Source organism: Sparus aurata, chromosome 8 (genome assembly GCF_900880675.1).
Source record: "Sparus aurata chromosome 8, fSpaAur1.1, whole genome shotgun sequence".
NCBI classification, from domain to species: domain Eukaryota; kingdom Metazoa; phylum Chordata; class Actinopteri; order Spariformes; family Sparidae; genus Sparus; species Sparus aurata.
In genome coordinates, this window is record NC_044194.1 from 15804982 (window position 1) to 15825143 (window position 20162).

Here is a 20162-nt window from a genome sequence, read left to right on the forward strand (position 1 = left end):
TTGCAAATCAGTAGTGGTACAAAACTGTCCTGTTGTGGGTTTTTTTTCTTGCGTTTTATGTTCATGTTCACAAATGCACCAGAAAAAAAGGAGCAGACGATCATGTATCTCATCAGACTGCATCCAGACTTTTTTTTTTACAAGTTAATCAATTGCATTCTCATTTAAACACTTATTTTTTTAAGAGATAGAGATGAAAATTGCTGACGTAATTGCTATTGTTTCTTGAACCGGTTCAGTTTCAGTTTGTGCACCTTTTTTTGTACCGTTCAAAGGAAATATTTCGACCAGAATTTAACTGCTTCAGAAATCTGAAGAGTTGGTTCCCAGCTGGCACCAAAAAATAGCAGGTTTTCCTTGATCTGAGGTGCAAACAGATTTGGGTGTGCTTTATTTCACAGTGCGTTATGCATTGTGCAACTCCCTCAGTTGATGACACACCCTTCATTGCGATGGTTTCGCTCAAAACAGTTGTAAACGCGAGCCAGCAGGATTTATTGGATGGCAACAAGGTTCTGATAATCTTGATGGATATCATTTTAAGAAACAGAGCTAGTTCAGATTAAACTATGAAGAAACAGAATCAAGTGCACAAATGAAGAATTTGGATGCAGGATCTATTCACACTACTGCGTATGTCAAGAAGGTTGTATGCTTGTAAAAGCCTTTTGTGGCTCCAGAGGGAGCCGTGTTAGATGTGAAGGGATTTCACTTGATTCAGTGCTTAGACAGAGCTGATGTAGAACAACAGGCGCTGAACTACATCTGGAATCTCTCTCAAGATGATCATAAAGCAAAGTATCAACATAAGAAATACTTAAAAGAACCTTTTTTCATATTATATTATTATACTATATTGTACTGTTCATTAGGTCACCTTTTATATAAGCATGAGATCAGGAGAAAGGAAACATGATGCATAACCTTGAAAATAGATTTATTTTAAAATATTTCCATCTGAATATTTTGATTTGGTTTATTTACATTAGCCCTTCAGATCCTTTATTTTTAGTTCAAGTCTTAGTTCAAACCAGGATTAAATAATGATGATCATATACAACACTTGTACCCCGATTCATCCGTTTATATCGAACTCAATGCTTGATAAACATGTAACCGTGAAAATGGTAACAACTCTCTTTGTTGTTCAGTAGTCCAGTCAAAGGATCCAGTTCCTTAAAATCCATAAATATTTAAAGGTTAATGCTCAGACATTCCTGACAACATGATACTGATATTTGTTTTCTGATCCGTACGACAACAATCCATGCAGACCGAAGTTAAGATTCCTGAAACGTGGTGCCCGTACAGGTTTGACAGGTAAGAAACAGTATGACGAGTATGACGGTCATAAAGCTAAAAGTGCTTCTATACGACAAACACATTGTAAACATGGTCTCTAAGGCCTCGATTCAGATCTTTTTGTCTTGCTGCAGTGCTGAAAACACACATTAATAATACAGGCAAAGTAATTGAGAGAAAGGGGGAAACAATTCAGGCTTTGTTGTCAATTAACCATTAACATATGAATTAAAATCTGACTAGAGTACAAATAAACATTTCCTTCCTTCTTACGTTCTTTATATTATTGACCCATTTTTTTCTTTAACAACACAATCCACATCGTCTTAAAGGTCCCGTGAATCTGTCGTGCAGCAACTCTGCACATGGTGGGAAGACCACTGCAGATTCGATATGTAGTGTAGTACCGATGCCTGTGAGCTGGTTATTTTGGTTTCCAGTCTTGTTGAGTCTTAAGAGAAGGTGGCGGTCAGGATGGCCTCTTGTTGCTGCTGGTGGAGGGTCCCAATACCGACAGCAGGGGCGGGCAGAGCAGGTCGGCTCACTAACCGGAGCTGAGAAAGAAAGAGGAGACAGCTCGGTGTCTGATACTGACAATTCGGTTCAGAAGCATTTGGTATTTACAGAAACTCTGCTCACCTTGCAGGCAAGCTGCTTCTCAAACCTCGGAGCTACAAACGACCAGGGCCCCATGTTCTGAGGCTCCTCCTGACTCCAGATAAACTCTGTGGGAGATTTAAGAAGATTTATTAAATCAAAAGGGGAAGAAGACATGATACAAAATGTTTTTTTTGACACAACACATTTGACTTCCTGTAGTTATGGACGTCATTTGTTAAACTTCCCGTCTTTCCTGCTCTTTGACCAGATCGAGCTGAAACTAGATTTGCTTCCGTGTGTTTAAGAAGGTGAGAGAACTGAAGTGAAACCTGGGTGTTCAGGTTTTGTTCCAGAAGTAGGAAAACCTCATTCAGAATCACAATGACATTTGTTTGAGCAGTACACTCCATTTGTCTAAACAAGGATTATACATTTAAAAAAAGAGTGGAGGGAATATAATTGTTTGATGATAAGCTGTACAAAACTAATCATTTAAGCTACTTTTACTCGAATATTTAAAGAGAATATTTTTTTTGTTAAAGATTCCAGCTTCTCATACATGAATATTGCAGCTCTTCTTAGTCTTCTATTTGAATATTTTTGTGATTTGAGCGGGTGGTCCGATTAAACAAGTAATGATTAAGGACCAGTGTGAAGAATTTAGTGACATGTATAGCTGAGCTTTTCTCTAGAGCCAGTGTTAGATTTGTCCGTTCTGGGTGGCTGTAGAAACATGACTGTGCAACATGGTGACTCCGTGGAAAAGGACCTCACTCTGTCTGTAGATATGTCTTACAGGCTCCAGGGCTGCCAAACGGTTGACGGCAGTTCGAGTCACAACAGTGGATATTTTGAAGGACACCTGCAGCTATTTCCAGACGTTTGTATGGCGACTCACACCAGGTATTTTTCATGTGAAGTCGGACTCCATCGATGATCATGGCGACCAAAACCGGTATTTTAAGCCAAACTACGATGTACGCCTAAACAAACGTAAAGTTGCAACAAAGAGAAACATTCGGTCTCACATTAACATCTAAGGTTTTGCAGAAACTTCAAACTGTGATAACAAGGTCTGTATTGGAAACTCAGGTCTCCTAGATGATACAGATTACATGAAAAGTAAACCGCTGGAACACATTTGACTTTTGAAAGATCACTTGAGGAAAAACCCTGATTCCAATTAAGGTTGAGGTGACGCTGTGTATACACAAAAAGCCTTGTTCACCATCAAAGGTAGGTGTAGTAATACCCTTAATACAATCATGTGTTTCACAAAGTGGTGAACCTCGCCCCGTCCTTGCTTGTGAAACCCTGAGCCTTTCCAGTTGTTCGGTTGTGCTATAACTGTGTTGCAGTTCATCAGAAAGGTATAAATCATCTCTGTCTGCTGCGAACAACCCACAAACACATAAGATTTATGTGTGAAGAGAAGGATGTTGACACCGTTAGCCACCAGTTCCTCATTCTTTGTAAGTCTTACATACATCACAATACGTGAATGGCGAATAGGGAACGGTGAAGCTCATACTTTGCATTCTTGTTTGTCTCTGATGCACCAGAGTTTGGGGTTTCTTTTCTCATGTCGTCTCGAGGACTCACTGATAAAAGCGGTGACTGTCAGACTTCTATTGAAGTTGCCACGTGCTGCTGAAAGGCTTTCAACTTACTATGACTCACTTGTGTAGCTGCTTTTGTCATTGTTTCTCTGAATCTATGAACACTGAAGACAAAATCATTTTTTGCCAACAATGACAGAACTGAAATCACTTAAAGGTCAAAGTTGCTCAGTTTCCTCCCTTTAACAAAGGAATAAAAATTAAGAAACATCTGTGAAGACATCAGGACAATTACAAAATGAATGTCACCTTGAAGATATAGCAAGGATTTGAGGACTCATCTCCCATCAAGTACACTAAGTACACTACACCACTGTGATGTCTTCCTTTTTATTTTTATCCAAAACATTAAGATGAAGTTAAAATGATCAGAACAAACCCTGGAGAGCTTTTCGTTTCTCTGCATTACATTCATATCTAGAACAGACTTCTGGTAGATCTGAAGCTGCTCTAAACTCTCAAATCAGGACGCTCTTTTGTTTGTCTGTAACTGACACACAAAATGTACTCTGTTGTTGTTGTTTGATCTGTATGTGGTATTCGTGTTCTTTAACTTTTAATGTTGCTTCAGTGCATCTTTACTTGATGAGCTGCCTTTGTACATGGGTCACAAAGACCGCAGTGTTATGTAATGTAGCACAGGGAAATGCCCCAAAAAATCATGACATATGCAAAACACAGGGAGAGCAAAGAGTGAGGAACAGTGGACACAAAGAAAACAGAGCTGAAAATACTAAATGTGTGACTTTCAAATATACTGTCTACTTTATCGAGTAAGTCATTTTAGTGTAAAATATAAAGCTAATAAATTAGCATCTTAAAAACATTATTAACACCTTTGGCCTCTAAGAATCTGATATAGGCACTTGTCATTATGGTGAAACCATTACCTGAAACAAATCCCACATAGGCCCCACTGGCACAGGAGCAGTATAACCTGGGGAACTTTAGTTATTTGTAATAGTTGTAGAGGACGTATGTGATTTCATTCCAGTGCGAAATTGCCATGTTCGTAAATTGTAAATTAAGGATTTCACTGCTTATTACCTGCCATATTTCATTGGACACAGAGGTCTTACAATACCATCAGTCCCATGCATATCAGCTTGTTTGTGATTTAGGCTTGTATTCCTTATCAAACATCTGTTGCTCTCTTGTAAAAAAAACTCATTGCAGATTGTAATATGTTTATCAGCAATCAACTGCTGTGCTTTGAGATCAGCTATATTGACATTTAAACATTGATATTCATGCACAGCAACCAAAGCATCTTTTACTTTATCTAAATGAGCCGCAAATGTGTATTCACTATTGTGTAACACGTGCAGCAAGTGGGTAAATCAACTCTAAACAACTTTTAAAATGTGGCTCTTGAAAAACAGATGCTTTGCTTCTGAAAGTTGATGTTGCACAGCGTCAGTAAATGCAAGTAAAATAGTGATTAAACTTGTGCAAATGTGCTGCATGAGGCACAGACATGGGGGGTAATTTCTAAATCACCAATACTAGTTTTATGTGACTAGCGCTGTAGATTAACTAATGTTAAAACAACTGATGATAAAAAAAAAATCACATATTATGAGCTTCAGGACATTTGTGTTCACTCCGGCCTTATTGTTAAATTTGTTCTTCTGTGTTTCTTCTCAGGCTTTTAAGTCGACCAGAAGACCAGAGTTAGTCGTGTACGGTGAGGAACACTGAAGTCCATCATATTAAAAAGTTGACAGTTGTTAAAGAAAATAAAAGTGAAATAAAAGCATAAAAAGAATAACTTTTCCATTTTTCCATGGCTGGACTGTCAGTTGGGGTGCCTGCCATCCTCACACATACCTTTAGTGTTGGGGTATTTCTTGAGCTCCTGCTGCAGAGCCTCCAGTGGGAATGGACACAGCTCCTCCACACGGATCAGTGCCGTGTTCTGGTTGGCTGCTGCTGTCTCCCTCTGTTTCAGCAGGGCATAGTAATGCTTCCCAGAGCACAGCACCACCTTCTGGACACTGCAAGGATTAAGGAAGAAAAGGTTTGATGTATAGGCAACGTAGGGACTGTTTCTGAAGTGCCCTCTACAGATATGGTTTCATCAAGACTGATACCAATACCAATTCAACGATTCAAATCATTTTTTCCGATTCTGATTGAAAAAATACTGAATGTGGCTTCCGTACCTTTGTGCTGAGACTGAAGTATCACCCAACACTGGTCTGAAAGATGTTCCTGGTGCCAGTTCAGCCAGACTGGAAACAGCACCCTTCGAAAAGAACAAACATTATTCAGCCCCTTTCATGGAAACTGTGAAAAAGAGTTTGAACTGTTAAATGTTTCTTCTTTGCTTACAGAAAACCTGAGCAGAGTCTTAGGTCCGACCACAATGAGAGGCTTGCGGAAGTTACGAATCATCTGTCTCCTCAGCAGGTGGAAGTATTGAGCGGGAGTGGTGGGGTTGACCACAGCCATGTTCACATTGTCTCCGTCCACACCCTCTTCTTTACTGTCGCACATCTGAGCGACAAAAGAGGACGAGTCTGTTATCATTTACACTTCAGGTAACTTGTAACACAACACAACATAAGTAACTGGAAAGCTGCTGGTAAAGCACACATATTCAAATCTAAACTTAAATCTGGATTCTCTGTAACAGAATAAAATGCAAACGTCCTGACGCCCATAGACAGAAATGACACTCCACAAAAAAAAAAGGTTATCTACACCCAGGTGTGTAGGTCTGTGAAAAGTTCAGAATCAGCAAAGTAGCAATGACAGGCTGGGAACTAAAATCCATGACCCTACTGCTTTCTTAAATAAATGTAACAGTTTTTCATCTGTTCAGTGCATGACTTAACAATACCTCTAGTAACAAGCCTCACTACATTTTAATTAAAAAACATCTTTTAAAAAATGCACACTATCAAGTGGACCATAACAGGAACAGTTGAGTTTGTACAGCTTTCAAGGGTAAAACTGAAGCACTTTTAAGCTCAATTATCTGGTAGCTGTGATGAAATAGATGGCAAACAACCATCTACAACTCTGACAACACTGAGGTCCTTGTCGTTGCTGCAGACAGCATAGCTTCTAAGATAGCTGAGTATAATTGTTGGTTCATTGTGCCTCTACCAGTCTTAGAAACCTTGTTGCTGCATTTCAAACATAATGTCAAATCATTAACCCACACGTTTTTTTTCTATCTGAGAAACATTGCTTAACTCAGGTTTGTTGTATCAGAGCCTGAGTTGGAAATGATAGTCCATGCTTTTATTTCATCCTGGTGAGAACTGTGGACTTTATGCTCTGTATAGCGTCTTTAAAGCATCCTCAAAAAGTAGTGTCCATGCAGGTGTTTATGCTACATCTCCAGATTGCAATGAGTCATAGTTATAGATCAAACAATCACCGCCATGTGACTCTAAAGTTGTCAGTGATGATGCTGAATGACTGCTCACAATAGTGTTAAATACAGTATCAATAACATAAGAAATAGTGACTGAGGGGACAATTTTTCAGAAACGGTCTGCCGGTCTGTCTGCCGATTGCTGAAATTTTGAAAAATTATCTTTATTGATATGTTACTGATTTCAATTGTTAACAACCTGCGAGTACTGTCCTCTGTGCTGCATTAGGGTCCTTTATACTGAAAATGTTTGACTTAATTTCAACCAAACTATGACAGATTTTGAAGTGCAAATGTCCATAAAAATGAAAATTAAATATGACTCTAAGTTCATTACTTAACATCTAGGTTCAGGGATGAAGATTAGCACCAGCAACTAGTGAATAGGGGTGTACAAAAATATCGATACCACGATATATCGTGATGTTTCATCTTGAGGTACTTTATCAATACACTGGCGCCTAATATCGATATTTAATAATATTTAAATTGCGGTCAGTGTTTGTGTTAAGAAGAGCCACTGTGCAGTATACACTTTGTTTTACTTGCCTGTCATTCATGTGAAATTGATTGAAAATGTTTCGTAATTCCTGTGAAATGGATTCAGTGCAGTCAATAAATTCTGAATTTCTTAAGTGACACAGATATCACCATGTATCGTGGATGAAATTTCTTGCAATATATCGCTTATCGCAGAATTACCGTATCGTGATATTATCGTTATCATGGGCAAAGTATTGTATCGCGAGGTACCTGGTGATACCCAGCCCTACTAGTGAAATGCAAGGGGCTGGTAAATATGCTACACTCACCAGCCAAAAAAGTCTGAAGGTAATCTGTCGAGTGGCTGGTAAAATTCTAACATTCACGAGCCATTTGGCAGGTGGACAAAAAAGTTATGTCCCTGCACAAGCACATAAACACAATGTAAAAATTGTACCGACAATGACCAGGGAACCAAAGACCATTGGTCAAATCTAAAACTCTTATCAGTTGTATTATAAACCTCAAAGTTACAAACGGCAGGAGGGATAAGGTTACCTCTGCACTGACTGAGGTGAAACATTAAACCTCCATTAAAACTTGAAAGGTGCGTTTGGTTTATCATTGAGCAACAGACAATGAATTTGCAGGACTCAAGCAGTCAATTCATGTCAGTCATGTAGTTCTTGGCAAAATTTAAGCTGTCGGTATAGCAGTAAAAAACATGCCATCTTCATCTATTTTTTTAACAGAGTACAGAGGACTGTTTCTGAGTCATGGCGATGAATAATGGCCATAAAAGTGTTTTTTACAAACATTATGATGTCCCAGTGAAGTTACATAGTACGTACGAACGTATCAATGGACAACCCAAAAACATAATGCTTCCTGCCTTGGCTTTTACCAGCACGGTAGAAAAAAAATCTTAATTTCCTAGTTAAAATTTAAAACGGGATGTTGACATGAGCATTATTTCCATTATATCATAAACTGGTAACGGGGTTTGACGTGAATATGGCTCGACAGTCCCACCAACCTGGAGGAAACGCTCCATATGGCAGGATGAGTGTTCAGGTCCAGCTCCGTCGTAGCCGTGAGGCAGCAGGATCACCATCCCGCTCTGTAGCAGCCACTTGGCTTCACCTGAGGACACAGAAGTTTCACATCTGATGTGTGACGATTGTTCCAAAAATAAATGATAATGAGCGTAATTGTGAATCTGTTGAAAGCCCCAGGAGTCAGACATTTACCTCCAGAGAGGAAGGTATCAAAGATGATCTGCGCTCCATTGAAGAAATCCCCAAACTGAGCCTCCCAGATGGGAAGCAGCTTCGGCTGTGCGATACTCATACCATATTCAAATCCGAGAACCGCCTCCTCAGACAGCGGGCTGTTACACACCTAAACACACAGAGACATCACAATGAGCCACATGAAAGGAGGATGATATCATCACACTAATGTTTTATGTGGTTAATAAGCATTTTACCTCCAGGAAACCTGTCTGCTGAGGGCTGATGTTGTTCAGAGGGATGTACATGTCATTAGTTTCTTGACACACCACCATGGCGTGTCTCTGACTGAATGTGCCTCTTCCCACATCCTGTCCGCTGATTCGAATACTGAAGCCTGTAATAACATTTATTTGAATCCACAAATCCATTTCTTGACAGTATCAAAATCAAAAGATTCCTAAATTTGATCTGGTTTGTTTTCTGCTTAACGCTGACCTTGGGCGAGGAGTGAGCCGAACGCCAAGGCCTCTGCTGTGGACCAGTCCAACTTGGTCCCCTCTTCCAACTTGTTTAACCGGGCCTAAGTTCACAAATGAGGAACAAAATCATCATCCAGCTGCTTCCACTTGAGGAAAAGATGATACAACAGATGCAACAGAGACAATAGCCATACCTGTACGTGGGTTTTTCCGAGGTGGCTGTGTAGCTGGATTTGCTCTGGGATGTCCACAGATTTGGCTCCAACAAACTGCAACAGAGGAACAGGGACACCCGTGTCCCAGGTGCTGACTTTGGCCGAAGGCTCCACCAGATCCCCCCAGCGGCCCTGCAGGTTGGTGGGTGGAGGGCTGTACAGGGTCATGTTGGCCAGCTTGTCGTTGAGCATGCCGTAGTATTTGGACTTGATCTCATCACGCTCTGCTTCGGTCATCAGACCCTCAGAGATCAGCTCATCTGAGTAGTAGTCAGGGATGCTTTTGCGGGATCTGTGAGGATGCAACAATGTGTCAACTTTTATATTGATTTTTTTGATAATAGATTCATTGACTAAAAGGGGTTAAATCTTCTAATTTCCGCTTCTGTAATGTAAATATTTTCTTGTTTCTTTATGAAAGTAAACTAAATGTCTTTGGGCTGTGGACACAAACTTTAGAGGACATTCTCTTGGGCTTTGGGAAATAATGATCCACATTTTACACCATTTTCAGACATTTTATAGACAACCAATTCTTTAATTGAAAATGTGAAAATGTGTTGCGATACACAGGGTAAGTTAACTGACCGGATGATTTTGTACATGGCTGGGTTGGTGAAGAAAGGCTCGTCCAGCTCATTGTGGCCCCACTGACGGTAGCAGATCAGGTCCAAGATGACGTCTTTCCTGAAGATCCGCTGGTACTCGACTGCCAGCCGAGTGGCCCGCAGCACCTCCTCTGCATGATCTCCATTCACATGGATCACAGCACAGTTCACCATCTTGCCTGTGAAACAAATGTGAGTATTAGTCTTTGATTAATACAGAATACATGATGTGTCAAGGAATCAAATTATTTTGATTTTGCCAATGTTATTTATGAGTTTCACTGACCGACATCACTGCAGTACAAAGATGATCTCGCTCTCTCTGATGGAGTGGTGTAGCCCACTTGGTTGTTCACAATGAGGTGGATGCTCCCACCGACTCTGTAGTGAGGGAGGTTTGAAAGGGTCAAAGTTTCTGGAACAATCCCTTGGCCAGTGAAGGAGCCGTCACCATGGACCTGCGGAGAAAAGAGCAGAGCTCCTCTTTAAGATTTGTTATCGCTGCTGAAGGTTTGATAAAGATCTCTTTAACAACTTCCTGCTTCACATTAATATAAGTTCAGACGTTGTGTCCCCGAACTGAATGCCAAATCTAAAAGTATGGAGGTGAAGGTCAAGAGGCAGAAGGCAGAAGGCATTCAGACAACATATGTAAGAGGTCCACAGCTCCAACTCCAATACAAAGCATCTTAAACATCTGCACCGGTTTTGACTGTGAGTCAGTGAGCTTGTTTGCAGGTACACAAAGGTTAAAGGACAGGTTCACAGTTAGATGTCTGTCTGGACACATTAGTCAGATAACTATATGAATATTAAAGGAAGTTCTGCTTGCTGCAATCACTTATCTTAGTCACACTGGCCCTTAAATAAATAAGCTAGTTAGTCGGTATAATTTACAGTTGAATAATTGTGATACCATCCAAAAGGAAAGTATAATGCTACTCTTCAGGGAAACTTCTTGGCTATATGTGTGAACCAGTACCTGCAGACAGACGACCTGGTCCCCCGGCTGAGCGCTGTCTTCAGGTGAATAGTCTCCTTCCTTCCTGAGCTGCTGCCTGGCTCTGGTTTTGCCCTGAGCGACGGGGTTAATCGCTTCCAGGTGAGACGGGTTGGGCAGCATGGTGACGTGAACAGGGTGTCCAGCTCCGAATTCCAACTCCACCGAGGAGGTGAGGTGAGAGAGGACGTCGCCGATGGCTGGCGAGGTGTCGGGAAACTCGCTGAGGCCGCGCATCTTACGGAACATAAGCTGCAGAGAAAGAACATGAAGGGTCAGTGTTGTTTGATATTATCTTCAGCTTGTTTGCGGCAGCTGGCTGACTTTCGGTTGACTTGTGCTGCTGATGACATTCGTGCTAAATAAACAATGTAATCTTGTCATGGATCATTTTAAAAGCGCACGTCTCATTAAATCTGACTGTGTAGGGCTAATTAACCTCTGGTGGGAACTTCAGCAGGCCTGTCAGGAGGTTGAGTCGGCCTCTGTGTGGCATGCCGATGACAACGTCTGTGACCCCGCTGTGGGCCAACTGGTAGAAAAGCTCGTAGAAGCATCCCATCATGCTCTCTGCTCCTTCTCCTCCATAACGCTTCACAGTGGCAAACTTGGTGGCCAGAAAGTGGTCAAACTCCTACAGTGTTTGAGAGAGAATACATGACAAATTAAAACCACATCAAATAATTCTGTAGATCTTCTTCTTTCTTCTTGGACCTACCTGAGACTCGAGCATGATCTTGGCCAGTTGCCTCCTCTCCTCCATGGAGAAACTCTTCTTCTTGAGTTCCTCAAAGCGGTCGGCAAACCACTCCCTCTCCTCCAGGCTGCTCAAATGGCCAGTCTCCACAGACAGGTGGCCACAGTAGGCTTCTTCCAGGTAGGCCCGAACCTCTTCCACTGAGGCCTCCGCTTTACCAAAGTGTTGTAGACCTGCAGAAGACATTAACTGAGCAGTGACAATACAGACTAGTGAGGTGTTTTACTCAACAGTCATCACTCCTTGGGACTGAGAGAAGAACCACTGTCTTTGATTCTAATGGAAACGGTGAATAAAACTAACTAGCTTGCTGTTCACAAATGCATCTACATCTTTATTTCAACCTTTATATCTTTGTTTCTATAAAACAATTACATAAATAAATAAAGTCTACCTCTTTTTATACCTCTTTGACAAAAAATGTGACTTTTGGACTTTACAAGGCTCTTGAGTTATGGTAAATGTCTGGATCACAAAAAACAATCCTATGCAGAAAATCAAATCAAATACAAATCGTATTCTGCAAACAGTAGAATAACATTAACTTTGGTGTAGCCTAATCTTTACCTGCTGGGTTTAAAGAGAGAGAATTGGCATTTAACTGCTATTTGAAATGTAGCAAATAGTCCTCTAGTTTTTAGCCAAAAACAGTAAGCTATATATCGGGGGCCTGTGCCACAAAGCTATTATAATTTAGTCAACAAATAAATGTCTTTACTTTTGATAGAGTGCTGAGTCACGCCACTTCCAGTGGACACCATGGGACCTTATTTCAGAAAAAACTTTGTAGGGGTGTGAATAAAGAAAGAGAAATCATTTTCCAGTCCTGTATGAATGGTGTCATGAATCGCACAGGTGATGTAGAGTTTGTCATAAAACTAATGAAATATAAGACTGTGAGAGTAAGTAATTATTAAAACTACACAGCCAACAGTCACGTTGGTGACATCTTCTCATGAACGGTCACCAAAAACCGTTACTCAAACATTATAGTGCTGGTCACTCCACAGAACGGACAAAGTACTCTTTCAAATAACTACAAAACTAGACAGTAATTGACTTTAGTCAAGACAAACTATGACTTTCTAGAATTTGAAAATTATATTTTAAACTGACAAACATCGTATGACGTGATTCGTGGCTAAATTCAAGCAGATCAAAACATTATTTTTCTCTCTCCATTCACTTCCATACAAAGTTTTCCTGAAGTTACGTCCCATGAGGTGCACCGGAAGCTTCGGCTTTTTATATCATTGGGATGATAATGTACCCCTAATTTCTCTCGTGCTAATTCATCCAGATATTAGTGTCAATCCACCTGTGCAAAGGAACCAGAGCATATTACGTTTCTAAAACTTTCTAGGGGGGAACCTTGTTTGATTGTCCCATCCATATTTTGAATGCTTCCTACGCCCCTGGTCAAAGTCATTATCCTCACAGATGAGGATGCCTGCCTCCTGCATCCTTCCATCCCCTTACCTGAGGTTTTGAGCTGTCCTGTGATGGTACCACTCAGCATGTCTATCTCCGGGACACTGCCGGCCACAGGCTTCTGGGGCAGTAATGGGTTAATTTTAGCAGCCTTGTGTCCATGTGTTCTGTATGCCTCCACCAGACGAGCAAGTCCATGATCTATGAGTACAGAGCAAAAAAACAGTCAGGATGAGCTAATCTGACTAAACTACATCAAAGCTTTATTATTAACCAGTGCGGTGGCAACGAAGTCCACCTTCGTTTTCAATGGGAAATCATATTTGTACACATGTATAAAACACATACTGGAATTATCTATGTTACAAACAAGGATTTAAGCCCATGTCTGAGTCAGTGAGGTTATTAAGACATGTCAAAGACTGCTCGCCTTCTTGTCGTGTGATGTTTAAGTACAGACACAGTGAATTAACCCGTACTGACCTTGATTTAGAGCCGCGATGCGGTCGCTCTGTAACTTTTGCTGACTGTCTTGCTGTTTGGGTCGGTACCCGTACACACCTCTCTCGGTGTGATAACCGCAGCCGACAACCTGCCTAGCGACGCAGGGTGGCAGCCTGCCCAGAGACTTCTTCAGGAAGAGGACGGCCGACATGTTTTAACCAAAAGCTAAAGCTTTAATCTTGGAAAGGCACACTGTACCAACGGCTACAGGACGGCGGCCATACTGCCGAGAGAGGGACGTTATGGGAGGAGACGCCGGATCCGAAGCTCATTGGCTGGGGTCCTGCACTCGTTTCACAACAGCAGCTGCCACCAGGACATCAGTTTCATTCACTCTTGTCTCAGATTTATTAAATACAAAGTTTTCTATTTTATTTGTACACTGTGATAAATTTTGAAGCAACGAAGCATTATGTTTAAGCGAGCGCAAAACGTTCGAAGTCATGAAGTAGCCGTCGTGACGTAGCGCAACAAGTGTCAAGCAGCGAGATACGCGATGCCTTCAGGTGCACCTTGTAAATTCCAGATAGCAATTTTAAAAGTTTTTAAAGCATTTTTTAAAGCACGTATAGCAGGTTTGTTAAGAAATGGACCCTTTCTTATACAGCTCTATACAGCTTTGTCTAGTTATTCAGTGCTCACCTACTGTATTTATACATAAACACACACACAGGGGATGAATTGAGGAGAGGGAAATTATATGAATCATTTGCCGTAACCAGATCTCACCTATACAAAGATTTTTGACAATGTGCTGGACACCATTATCATTAAAACAACGAATGTTAGAATATTTTTTTCTTAGGAATTCTGTTCATCCCTCCTGGAGAATCAGTATTGTCACTATGGCAAGGTGTCATAACATGTTTGTGGTGGAAAAACATGTAATTTAGACACCTGTAGTGCTTATTTCTAAACTAAATACAATAGGGTCAAAAAGTCTGAGGACATCAGTCAAAATACTTCTATTTTGCAGCATGGTGCAGTTTTTAAAGCAAAAAGTAGCATACCAAATACTAAGATATTCTGAAGCAAGGACATTTTCCAATGATTCATCCGTACTGACAAAATAAATAGTATATCATTTGAGAGCTTTGACTAGTTTTCTTACCTTTTTGACCGTAATGTGTGCATCAAGACAGTTACACAAAACTTAATTTAAAGGAATGCCATTATTTCTTCTAAGATACCTGAATACATCAAAAACTTTAAGCAATTATAACTAGTTTGCCTCGTGCTGCTTCGATTTGCCTGTGATACAACATGAGCTTTGTTTTTCCTTTTTTCCTTAGAACAGCATTAACTTCTGTTTTGTCAGTATTGTTTTTAGCAGCCTGAGGTCACACAGCTGAGACCTGAGGCTCAAATGTTAACTCCAGCTGTGTGAATGCCTCATTAACTGTAAGACTTTGCACACAAAGCTCTGACGTTTTATTTCCACTTCAGAATATCTTAAATTAAATAAAATTACAGGATGTTTTTACCCAATACCCAATATCATTATTCACTACCTCTGCAGACAGTGTAATTAAACTGTAAAAATGTATTTATAAACACATACAATTCCTTTATGTGCTCATGTAATATATAAATTGACCCATGATGTAAACACATTGTATAGTTTTTCTCGAGATTTTTTCACAAAGAAATATTGTGTCAGTTTTTTTTTTTTTTTTTTAAACCAAATGCTGACCCAGAATGCTCCAGCATCTTTAAATGCTGCCACATATTGTGAAGACTGTCAGTCACAGTTGTACAGTAGACAACATGATTCTGATATTTTCTTGTCCACTGTACAGTCTCCACCACTGGGTGGAGATATTTCAGTGTGTCCTTGTAGAAGAGAGATGAACCAGATGCATTTGGTATCATAATTATTTTATTTATTTGTGTTCTTTATATTGCTTACAGCAGTGATATTATGTCATAACTTAAGTAAGAATTGTTAATTTTTTGTAAGGATGAAGAGGAAAAACTGATCGGGACAATTATAAAGAATGTTTTAGTTGCAAATCTTTTTACTGTATTCTCATGAATAAATCATACACACTGTGCATTAAATTTTGATATGAGTAGCCCAAAAAATCCTCTTGATACAGCTACTTTTAAAATCCATTCAACAATATAGGAAACTGTACTGAGAAGTAGCAGCAATGCCAGTTTCTCCTCTCTGTCATCAGACCATGATGCAATGCAGCAGAACATGTTGAGTCTTGGTTAAAAGGTGAGCTGAGGCTCTGTTTGTCCCAATAGAAATAACTCCATCTCTTTCCTTTGGGATACTGATATCACTATGCTGCTGAAGCTGTTATTCTCTGTTCTTGTCAAGGTGCTGTGGAGGGGCACTCTGGGAAATTATAGACTCAAGAAGCTAAGGTAGGTAAATAAACCACAGAATGTCAACACTTTCACATTATGACCTCAGGGAGATACAGAGTATTACATACTAATAATATAAGAGTGTTTCCTGGGATAACAGGGCTGTTATCAGGACACTGACTGTTGAGGTTTTCTTTGGATTATGGCTGCAACTGATACTTACTGACTTCATCAACTCATCTGATGACCATTTGTTTGCTTGATAAATAACTTGAAGCATTCAGGGTTGCACCCAATGATTATTTCCATTATTACCTTTGCCAAGGAGGTTGTTTTTCGCCCTTGTTCGTCTGTTTTTCGGTTGGCTTGTCAAGTGGATTTCCAGCAAACTTGGATGGAGGATCGGCCCAGAACAAACCCTGTTAACTTTTGGTGTAGATCCAGGAATTTCTTCTTACTTTCTTTGACATTGCAAAAAGGGCTTTTTTCAACATTATCATTCATTTGTCAGGGACTTATGCATGAATCTTTGTGAAAAATAATCTGGTGTATTTTAATTGGTTTCTATGAGTACAATTTAACGCAGACAAAGGGCATTGTTGGGGCCCTGGTGTAGGTATGCACTCTACTGTGTGCCATTCTTTTTTAATATATATTATTTATAACTTTTTCTTATACAGAGAAAAGACAGGACGTTGAGGCCTCAACAAACAAACATAATTGCTTCTGAGTGCCATTCATGATTTATCATTTGGTCTATAATTTTGAAGATTGCAATAAATTCTCTTCAAAATTTCCCAAAGCAAAAAAACAACCATGCAGAACACCAAACAATACTTGATTTCATTTCACTAAAGACAATTATCAAGATGATTGTCTATGAACTTCTGATGGCTAACTCATCAACTTAAAGTCTAAAATAATTAATAAATGATCATAACTGTTGGTGAGTCACCGTCTCTTGATCTACTTGTTTACTATTAAGTGTTAATTTGACTTTATATAGGATTGATTTTCATTTTCACACAGGGAGTAGCTTCACAGATTAAAAGACTGAATTTAGCTGCAAAATGGCGTTTTATAATTGAAACCCAAAATAATCCCCATAAAACCCCCCACCACCCCATCAGAGACCTGGGAACTTACACCAATAGTTTGATGAACCTGCTTTACCTCCATCTGTTACTCAGAAATAAGCAAAGAGAAGCACGACAAAGTGAAACAAGTTAGCGAAGACATGACACACTGGGGGAGGAAGGGGTGGTTTGTAAAATGTCTTTACAACACTGGACAAGCACAACACACAAAGACACACAGTCCATATTAGGGGATATGGTTTAATTTGGAGACAGAGGCAAAGAAACACACCACACATGAACAAACATTGACCAAAAAAGAACACAGAGTCTTTCGGCTACACACTCCGCCATGGGAAAACAACGGAAAAACTCTACACAGGTAAAAAAAAAAAGCAAGGCTCAAACTAAACAGATAGTTAACTCTTCAACTAAGACAATTATTCACACAAGTTGTTGAAATCCTGATGACCATTAAACTATGTGGACAGCACGAATACTAACATGAAACTTACCACGATTTAGAGGATCCCAACCCCCCCGAAACTGAAACCGACTAACGAAGTGAGGGACATGTAGTAAAATTAAAATCAGGCATCTTTTAGAGACAAAAAACAAAAACAAACAAAAAAAAAATTGCTTGACACCACCAAAGAGGCCAAACTCAAGACCCGGTCAAGGCGAGGCCACATTGAGAGGCCAGACAATTTCTTTTCCAATATAGATTTTTTTTTCTTTAATTTCCAATATAAAAAGCTTCACTGGTACAAAATACATATGAACAACCAGTTGTAGAAATTGGAAAGCCTGTGTATGTCTTTTTTTCTTTTTTTTTCTGTTTTCAAATCCCACCCAGTTTCAAAAAATTTCATATTGACTGAACAGAAAGAAAAACTACTGTATGTATAATACAGATCACATCAAGATGCACCCACTTTGGCTTTCCTCAAGACAAGATAAAACATCTATTAAATTATTGGTGGAACATGAACAAAGTCCTACCGATTATCAGACAAGAAAATAACACAAAGAAAAGATTATTTTTTTTACTCTTTTCTTTTGGATCAAGACAATATCTATAGAGATGCAAAGCTACCACACTGTCAAAAAAAATAGCACTTCAGAATATGAAAACACAGAACAAAGAAAGTGATTGTTAGAGCTTGAACGGGATTTGTGATGGAAGCCCCTGAAGTGAGTCAAGTTCCTGTTGGGCCCGCCGTGGACTGTACATTGTGCTTTTTTTTTTTTTGAAAAATTCATTCACAGTAACACTTCACCATACGCCGCCTTTTCTCCACAGATCTGCAATCATTTCAGTGTTTGACAATTGTATCATTTAAAGATCTTAACATGGAAACCCAAGTTATTTTTTCTCGAGTTTGAGCTCATTTGACTTTATTGAATCAGACAAATTCCCTGACACATCTGACCACCAATCGTTCGTATCGCAAAGTGTTACAGTACACGTGTTCACACTCACTAAGAAAGAGGGTTTAACCTTCAAATGTATAGGGAAGTTTATTGTTTATCTACAATTTTTTTTAAACCAACTGTTCAAATTGAGTACATCACAATACACATTTACCAATAAACTCAACACACAGAGTGGGGGGGGGAGGGGAGAGGGAAGAAGGGGGACATGAGCAGGTGACAAGAGCTTTCATGACACTGGCATAAATAGACAAAAAAGGCTAACTGCAGCAATCTCTAAACCAAGGCCTAATAAGGACGTGTAGGCAGTTTCTAGACGTATATATGGCACTTTGAATATTGTATTGCATTTGGATAGAAAAAACACTGTAAAAAGCACATGCCCATATTAAAAAGTGAAATCAGTGGTACCTTGAAAATGTCGGGATTTATAATCACACACACACAACATTCTGCAAAAGTGATTAGCTCCCACAATTGTGCTTAACGTTTCCTTACAAAACTACAACACTTTTCCTCGAGCACTGTTTCAAATTTGGTACCTTTTTATTTTTTTGGAATATTTATGTATTTTGAGAAAAAAGAAAAGGAAAAAAAATCCAAACTTAAAAAGGTCAAATGGTGATAATTGTGCATTTTGTGTCATAATCCTGTGTGAGCGTCTAGTTTCACACACAAAAAAAGCCCCTGAGTTGACAACTCTTTAGCGCCATCAGGTACGCAGTTTTTAGGGAACCCTTCTTTGGGGGTGAAGTGGTTGTTATTTCATAGTACAACAGATAAAATACCACCCCGGTAAAAAAAAGTGTAAACCTTGTGCTGAAAAAATGGAATGTATTTGTAAACCAACACTACAGTGGTGGATTTAGTAGTATTAATGTGCGGTGCATCGTGTACGACTGAAACATGATACTGGAAGTCACTTAAAAGAACAATGAGCAAAAAAAAAAAAAAAAAAAAAAACTGTTTATAAAATGTGCAGAGACCCACAGGTCGTGCATTGTGTCCGAGTGATCTCTTCTTCAGGGGCTCCCACGTTTGCAACCACAGAAAGGTGTGTTTTGTGTTTCGCAATGTGTGCGTGTGTGTGTGTGTAAAGAAAACAAGGTAATATTACAGGAAAAGTATGTTGTGTGAATTCAAAAAACACTGAGTTTGACACATGGGCACTTTAACAACAAAAAAAACAATAAAGACATTGTCTGGCATCTGTATGATTAACAGACATTGTAAATCATCATCTTTCAACATGAGGCATCCAAACTAAACCAAAGTGAAACATCCATTAATTAAATTATTAATGAGAAATTCACAGAAAGTCAACAAGACGTACCGTGGAAGTTGAACACTAAATCTTCTCTTAAACGCAGAAAGAAAATTAAGTCTACACACTGTGACCCTTTAAAAAAAAAGAAAAAAAAAAGGTACTTTTTTCCCAGAAATTACAATTAATGTAGAGGAATTCTTTGACTTAAAGTGTGTTTTTAATTTACTAGAAACGACCCTCACTGATCAAACTGATTTTTAGTCCTCTTTAAAAATGCAATACACTGAAGACCCCCCCCCCCCCCCCCCCCCCCCCTCCCCGACACAGATGACATTACAACATAATCTACAAAAAACCCAAAGTTTTGCCTGGGTTCTGTTAGTTAAACTTCTATAGATTCAATGGTATAAAATATAGGTAATCTAAGTGTGCATTTAAACCACAG

General features: G+C 39.5%; 1 protein-coding gene across 1 annotated transcript; it reads right to left on the reverse strand.

Annotated features, from left to right (window-relative positions):
• Nucleotides 1-920: 920 nt before the first annotated feature.
• On the reverse strand, nt 921-13912 carry dhtkd1 (dehydrogenase E1 and transketolase domain containing 1). The gene is made up of 17 exons (XM_030427119.1): nt 13601-13912; nt 13166-13318; nt 11648-11859; nt 11369-11563; nt 10912-11181; nt 10216-10387; nt 9910-10108; nt 9301-9613; nt 9123-9207; nt 8882-9021; nt 8643-8793; nt 8429-8535; nt 5856-6020; nt 5687-5769; nt 5352-5518; nt 1942-2027; nt 921-1856 (listed from the first exon to the last, which is right to left on the reverse strand). Exons 1-17 carry the CDS (start codon nt 13770-13772, stop codon nt 1755-1757), a joined length of 2772 nt encoding a protein of 923 aa, XP_030282979.1. The 5' UTR covers nt 13773-13912; the 3' UTR covers nt 921-1754.
• Nucleotides 13913-20162: the final 6250 nt, after the last annotated feature.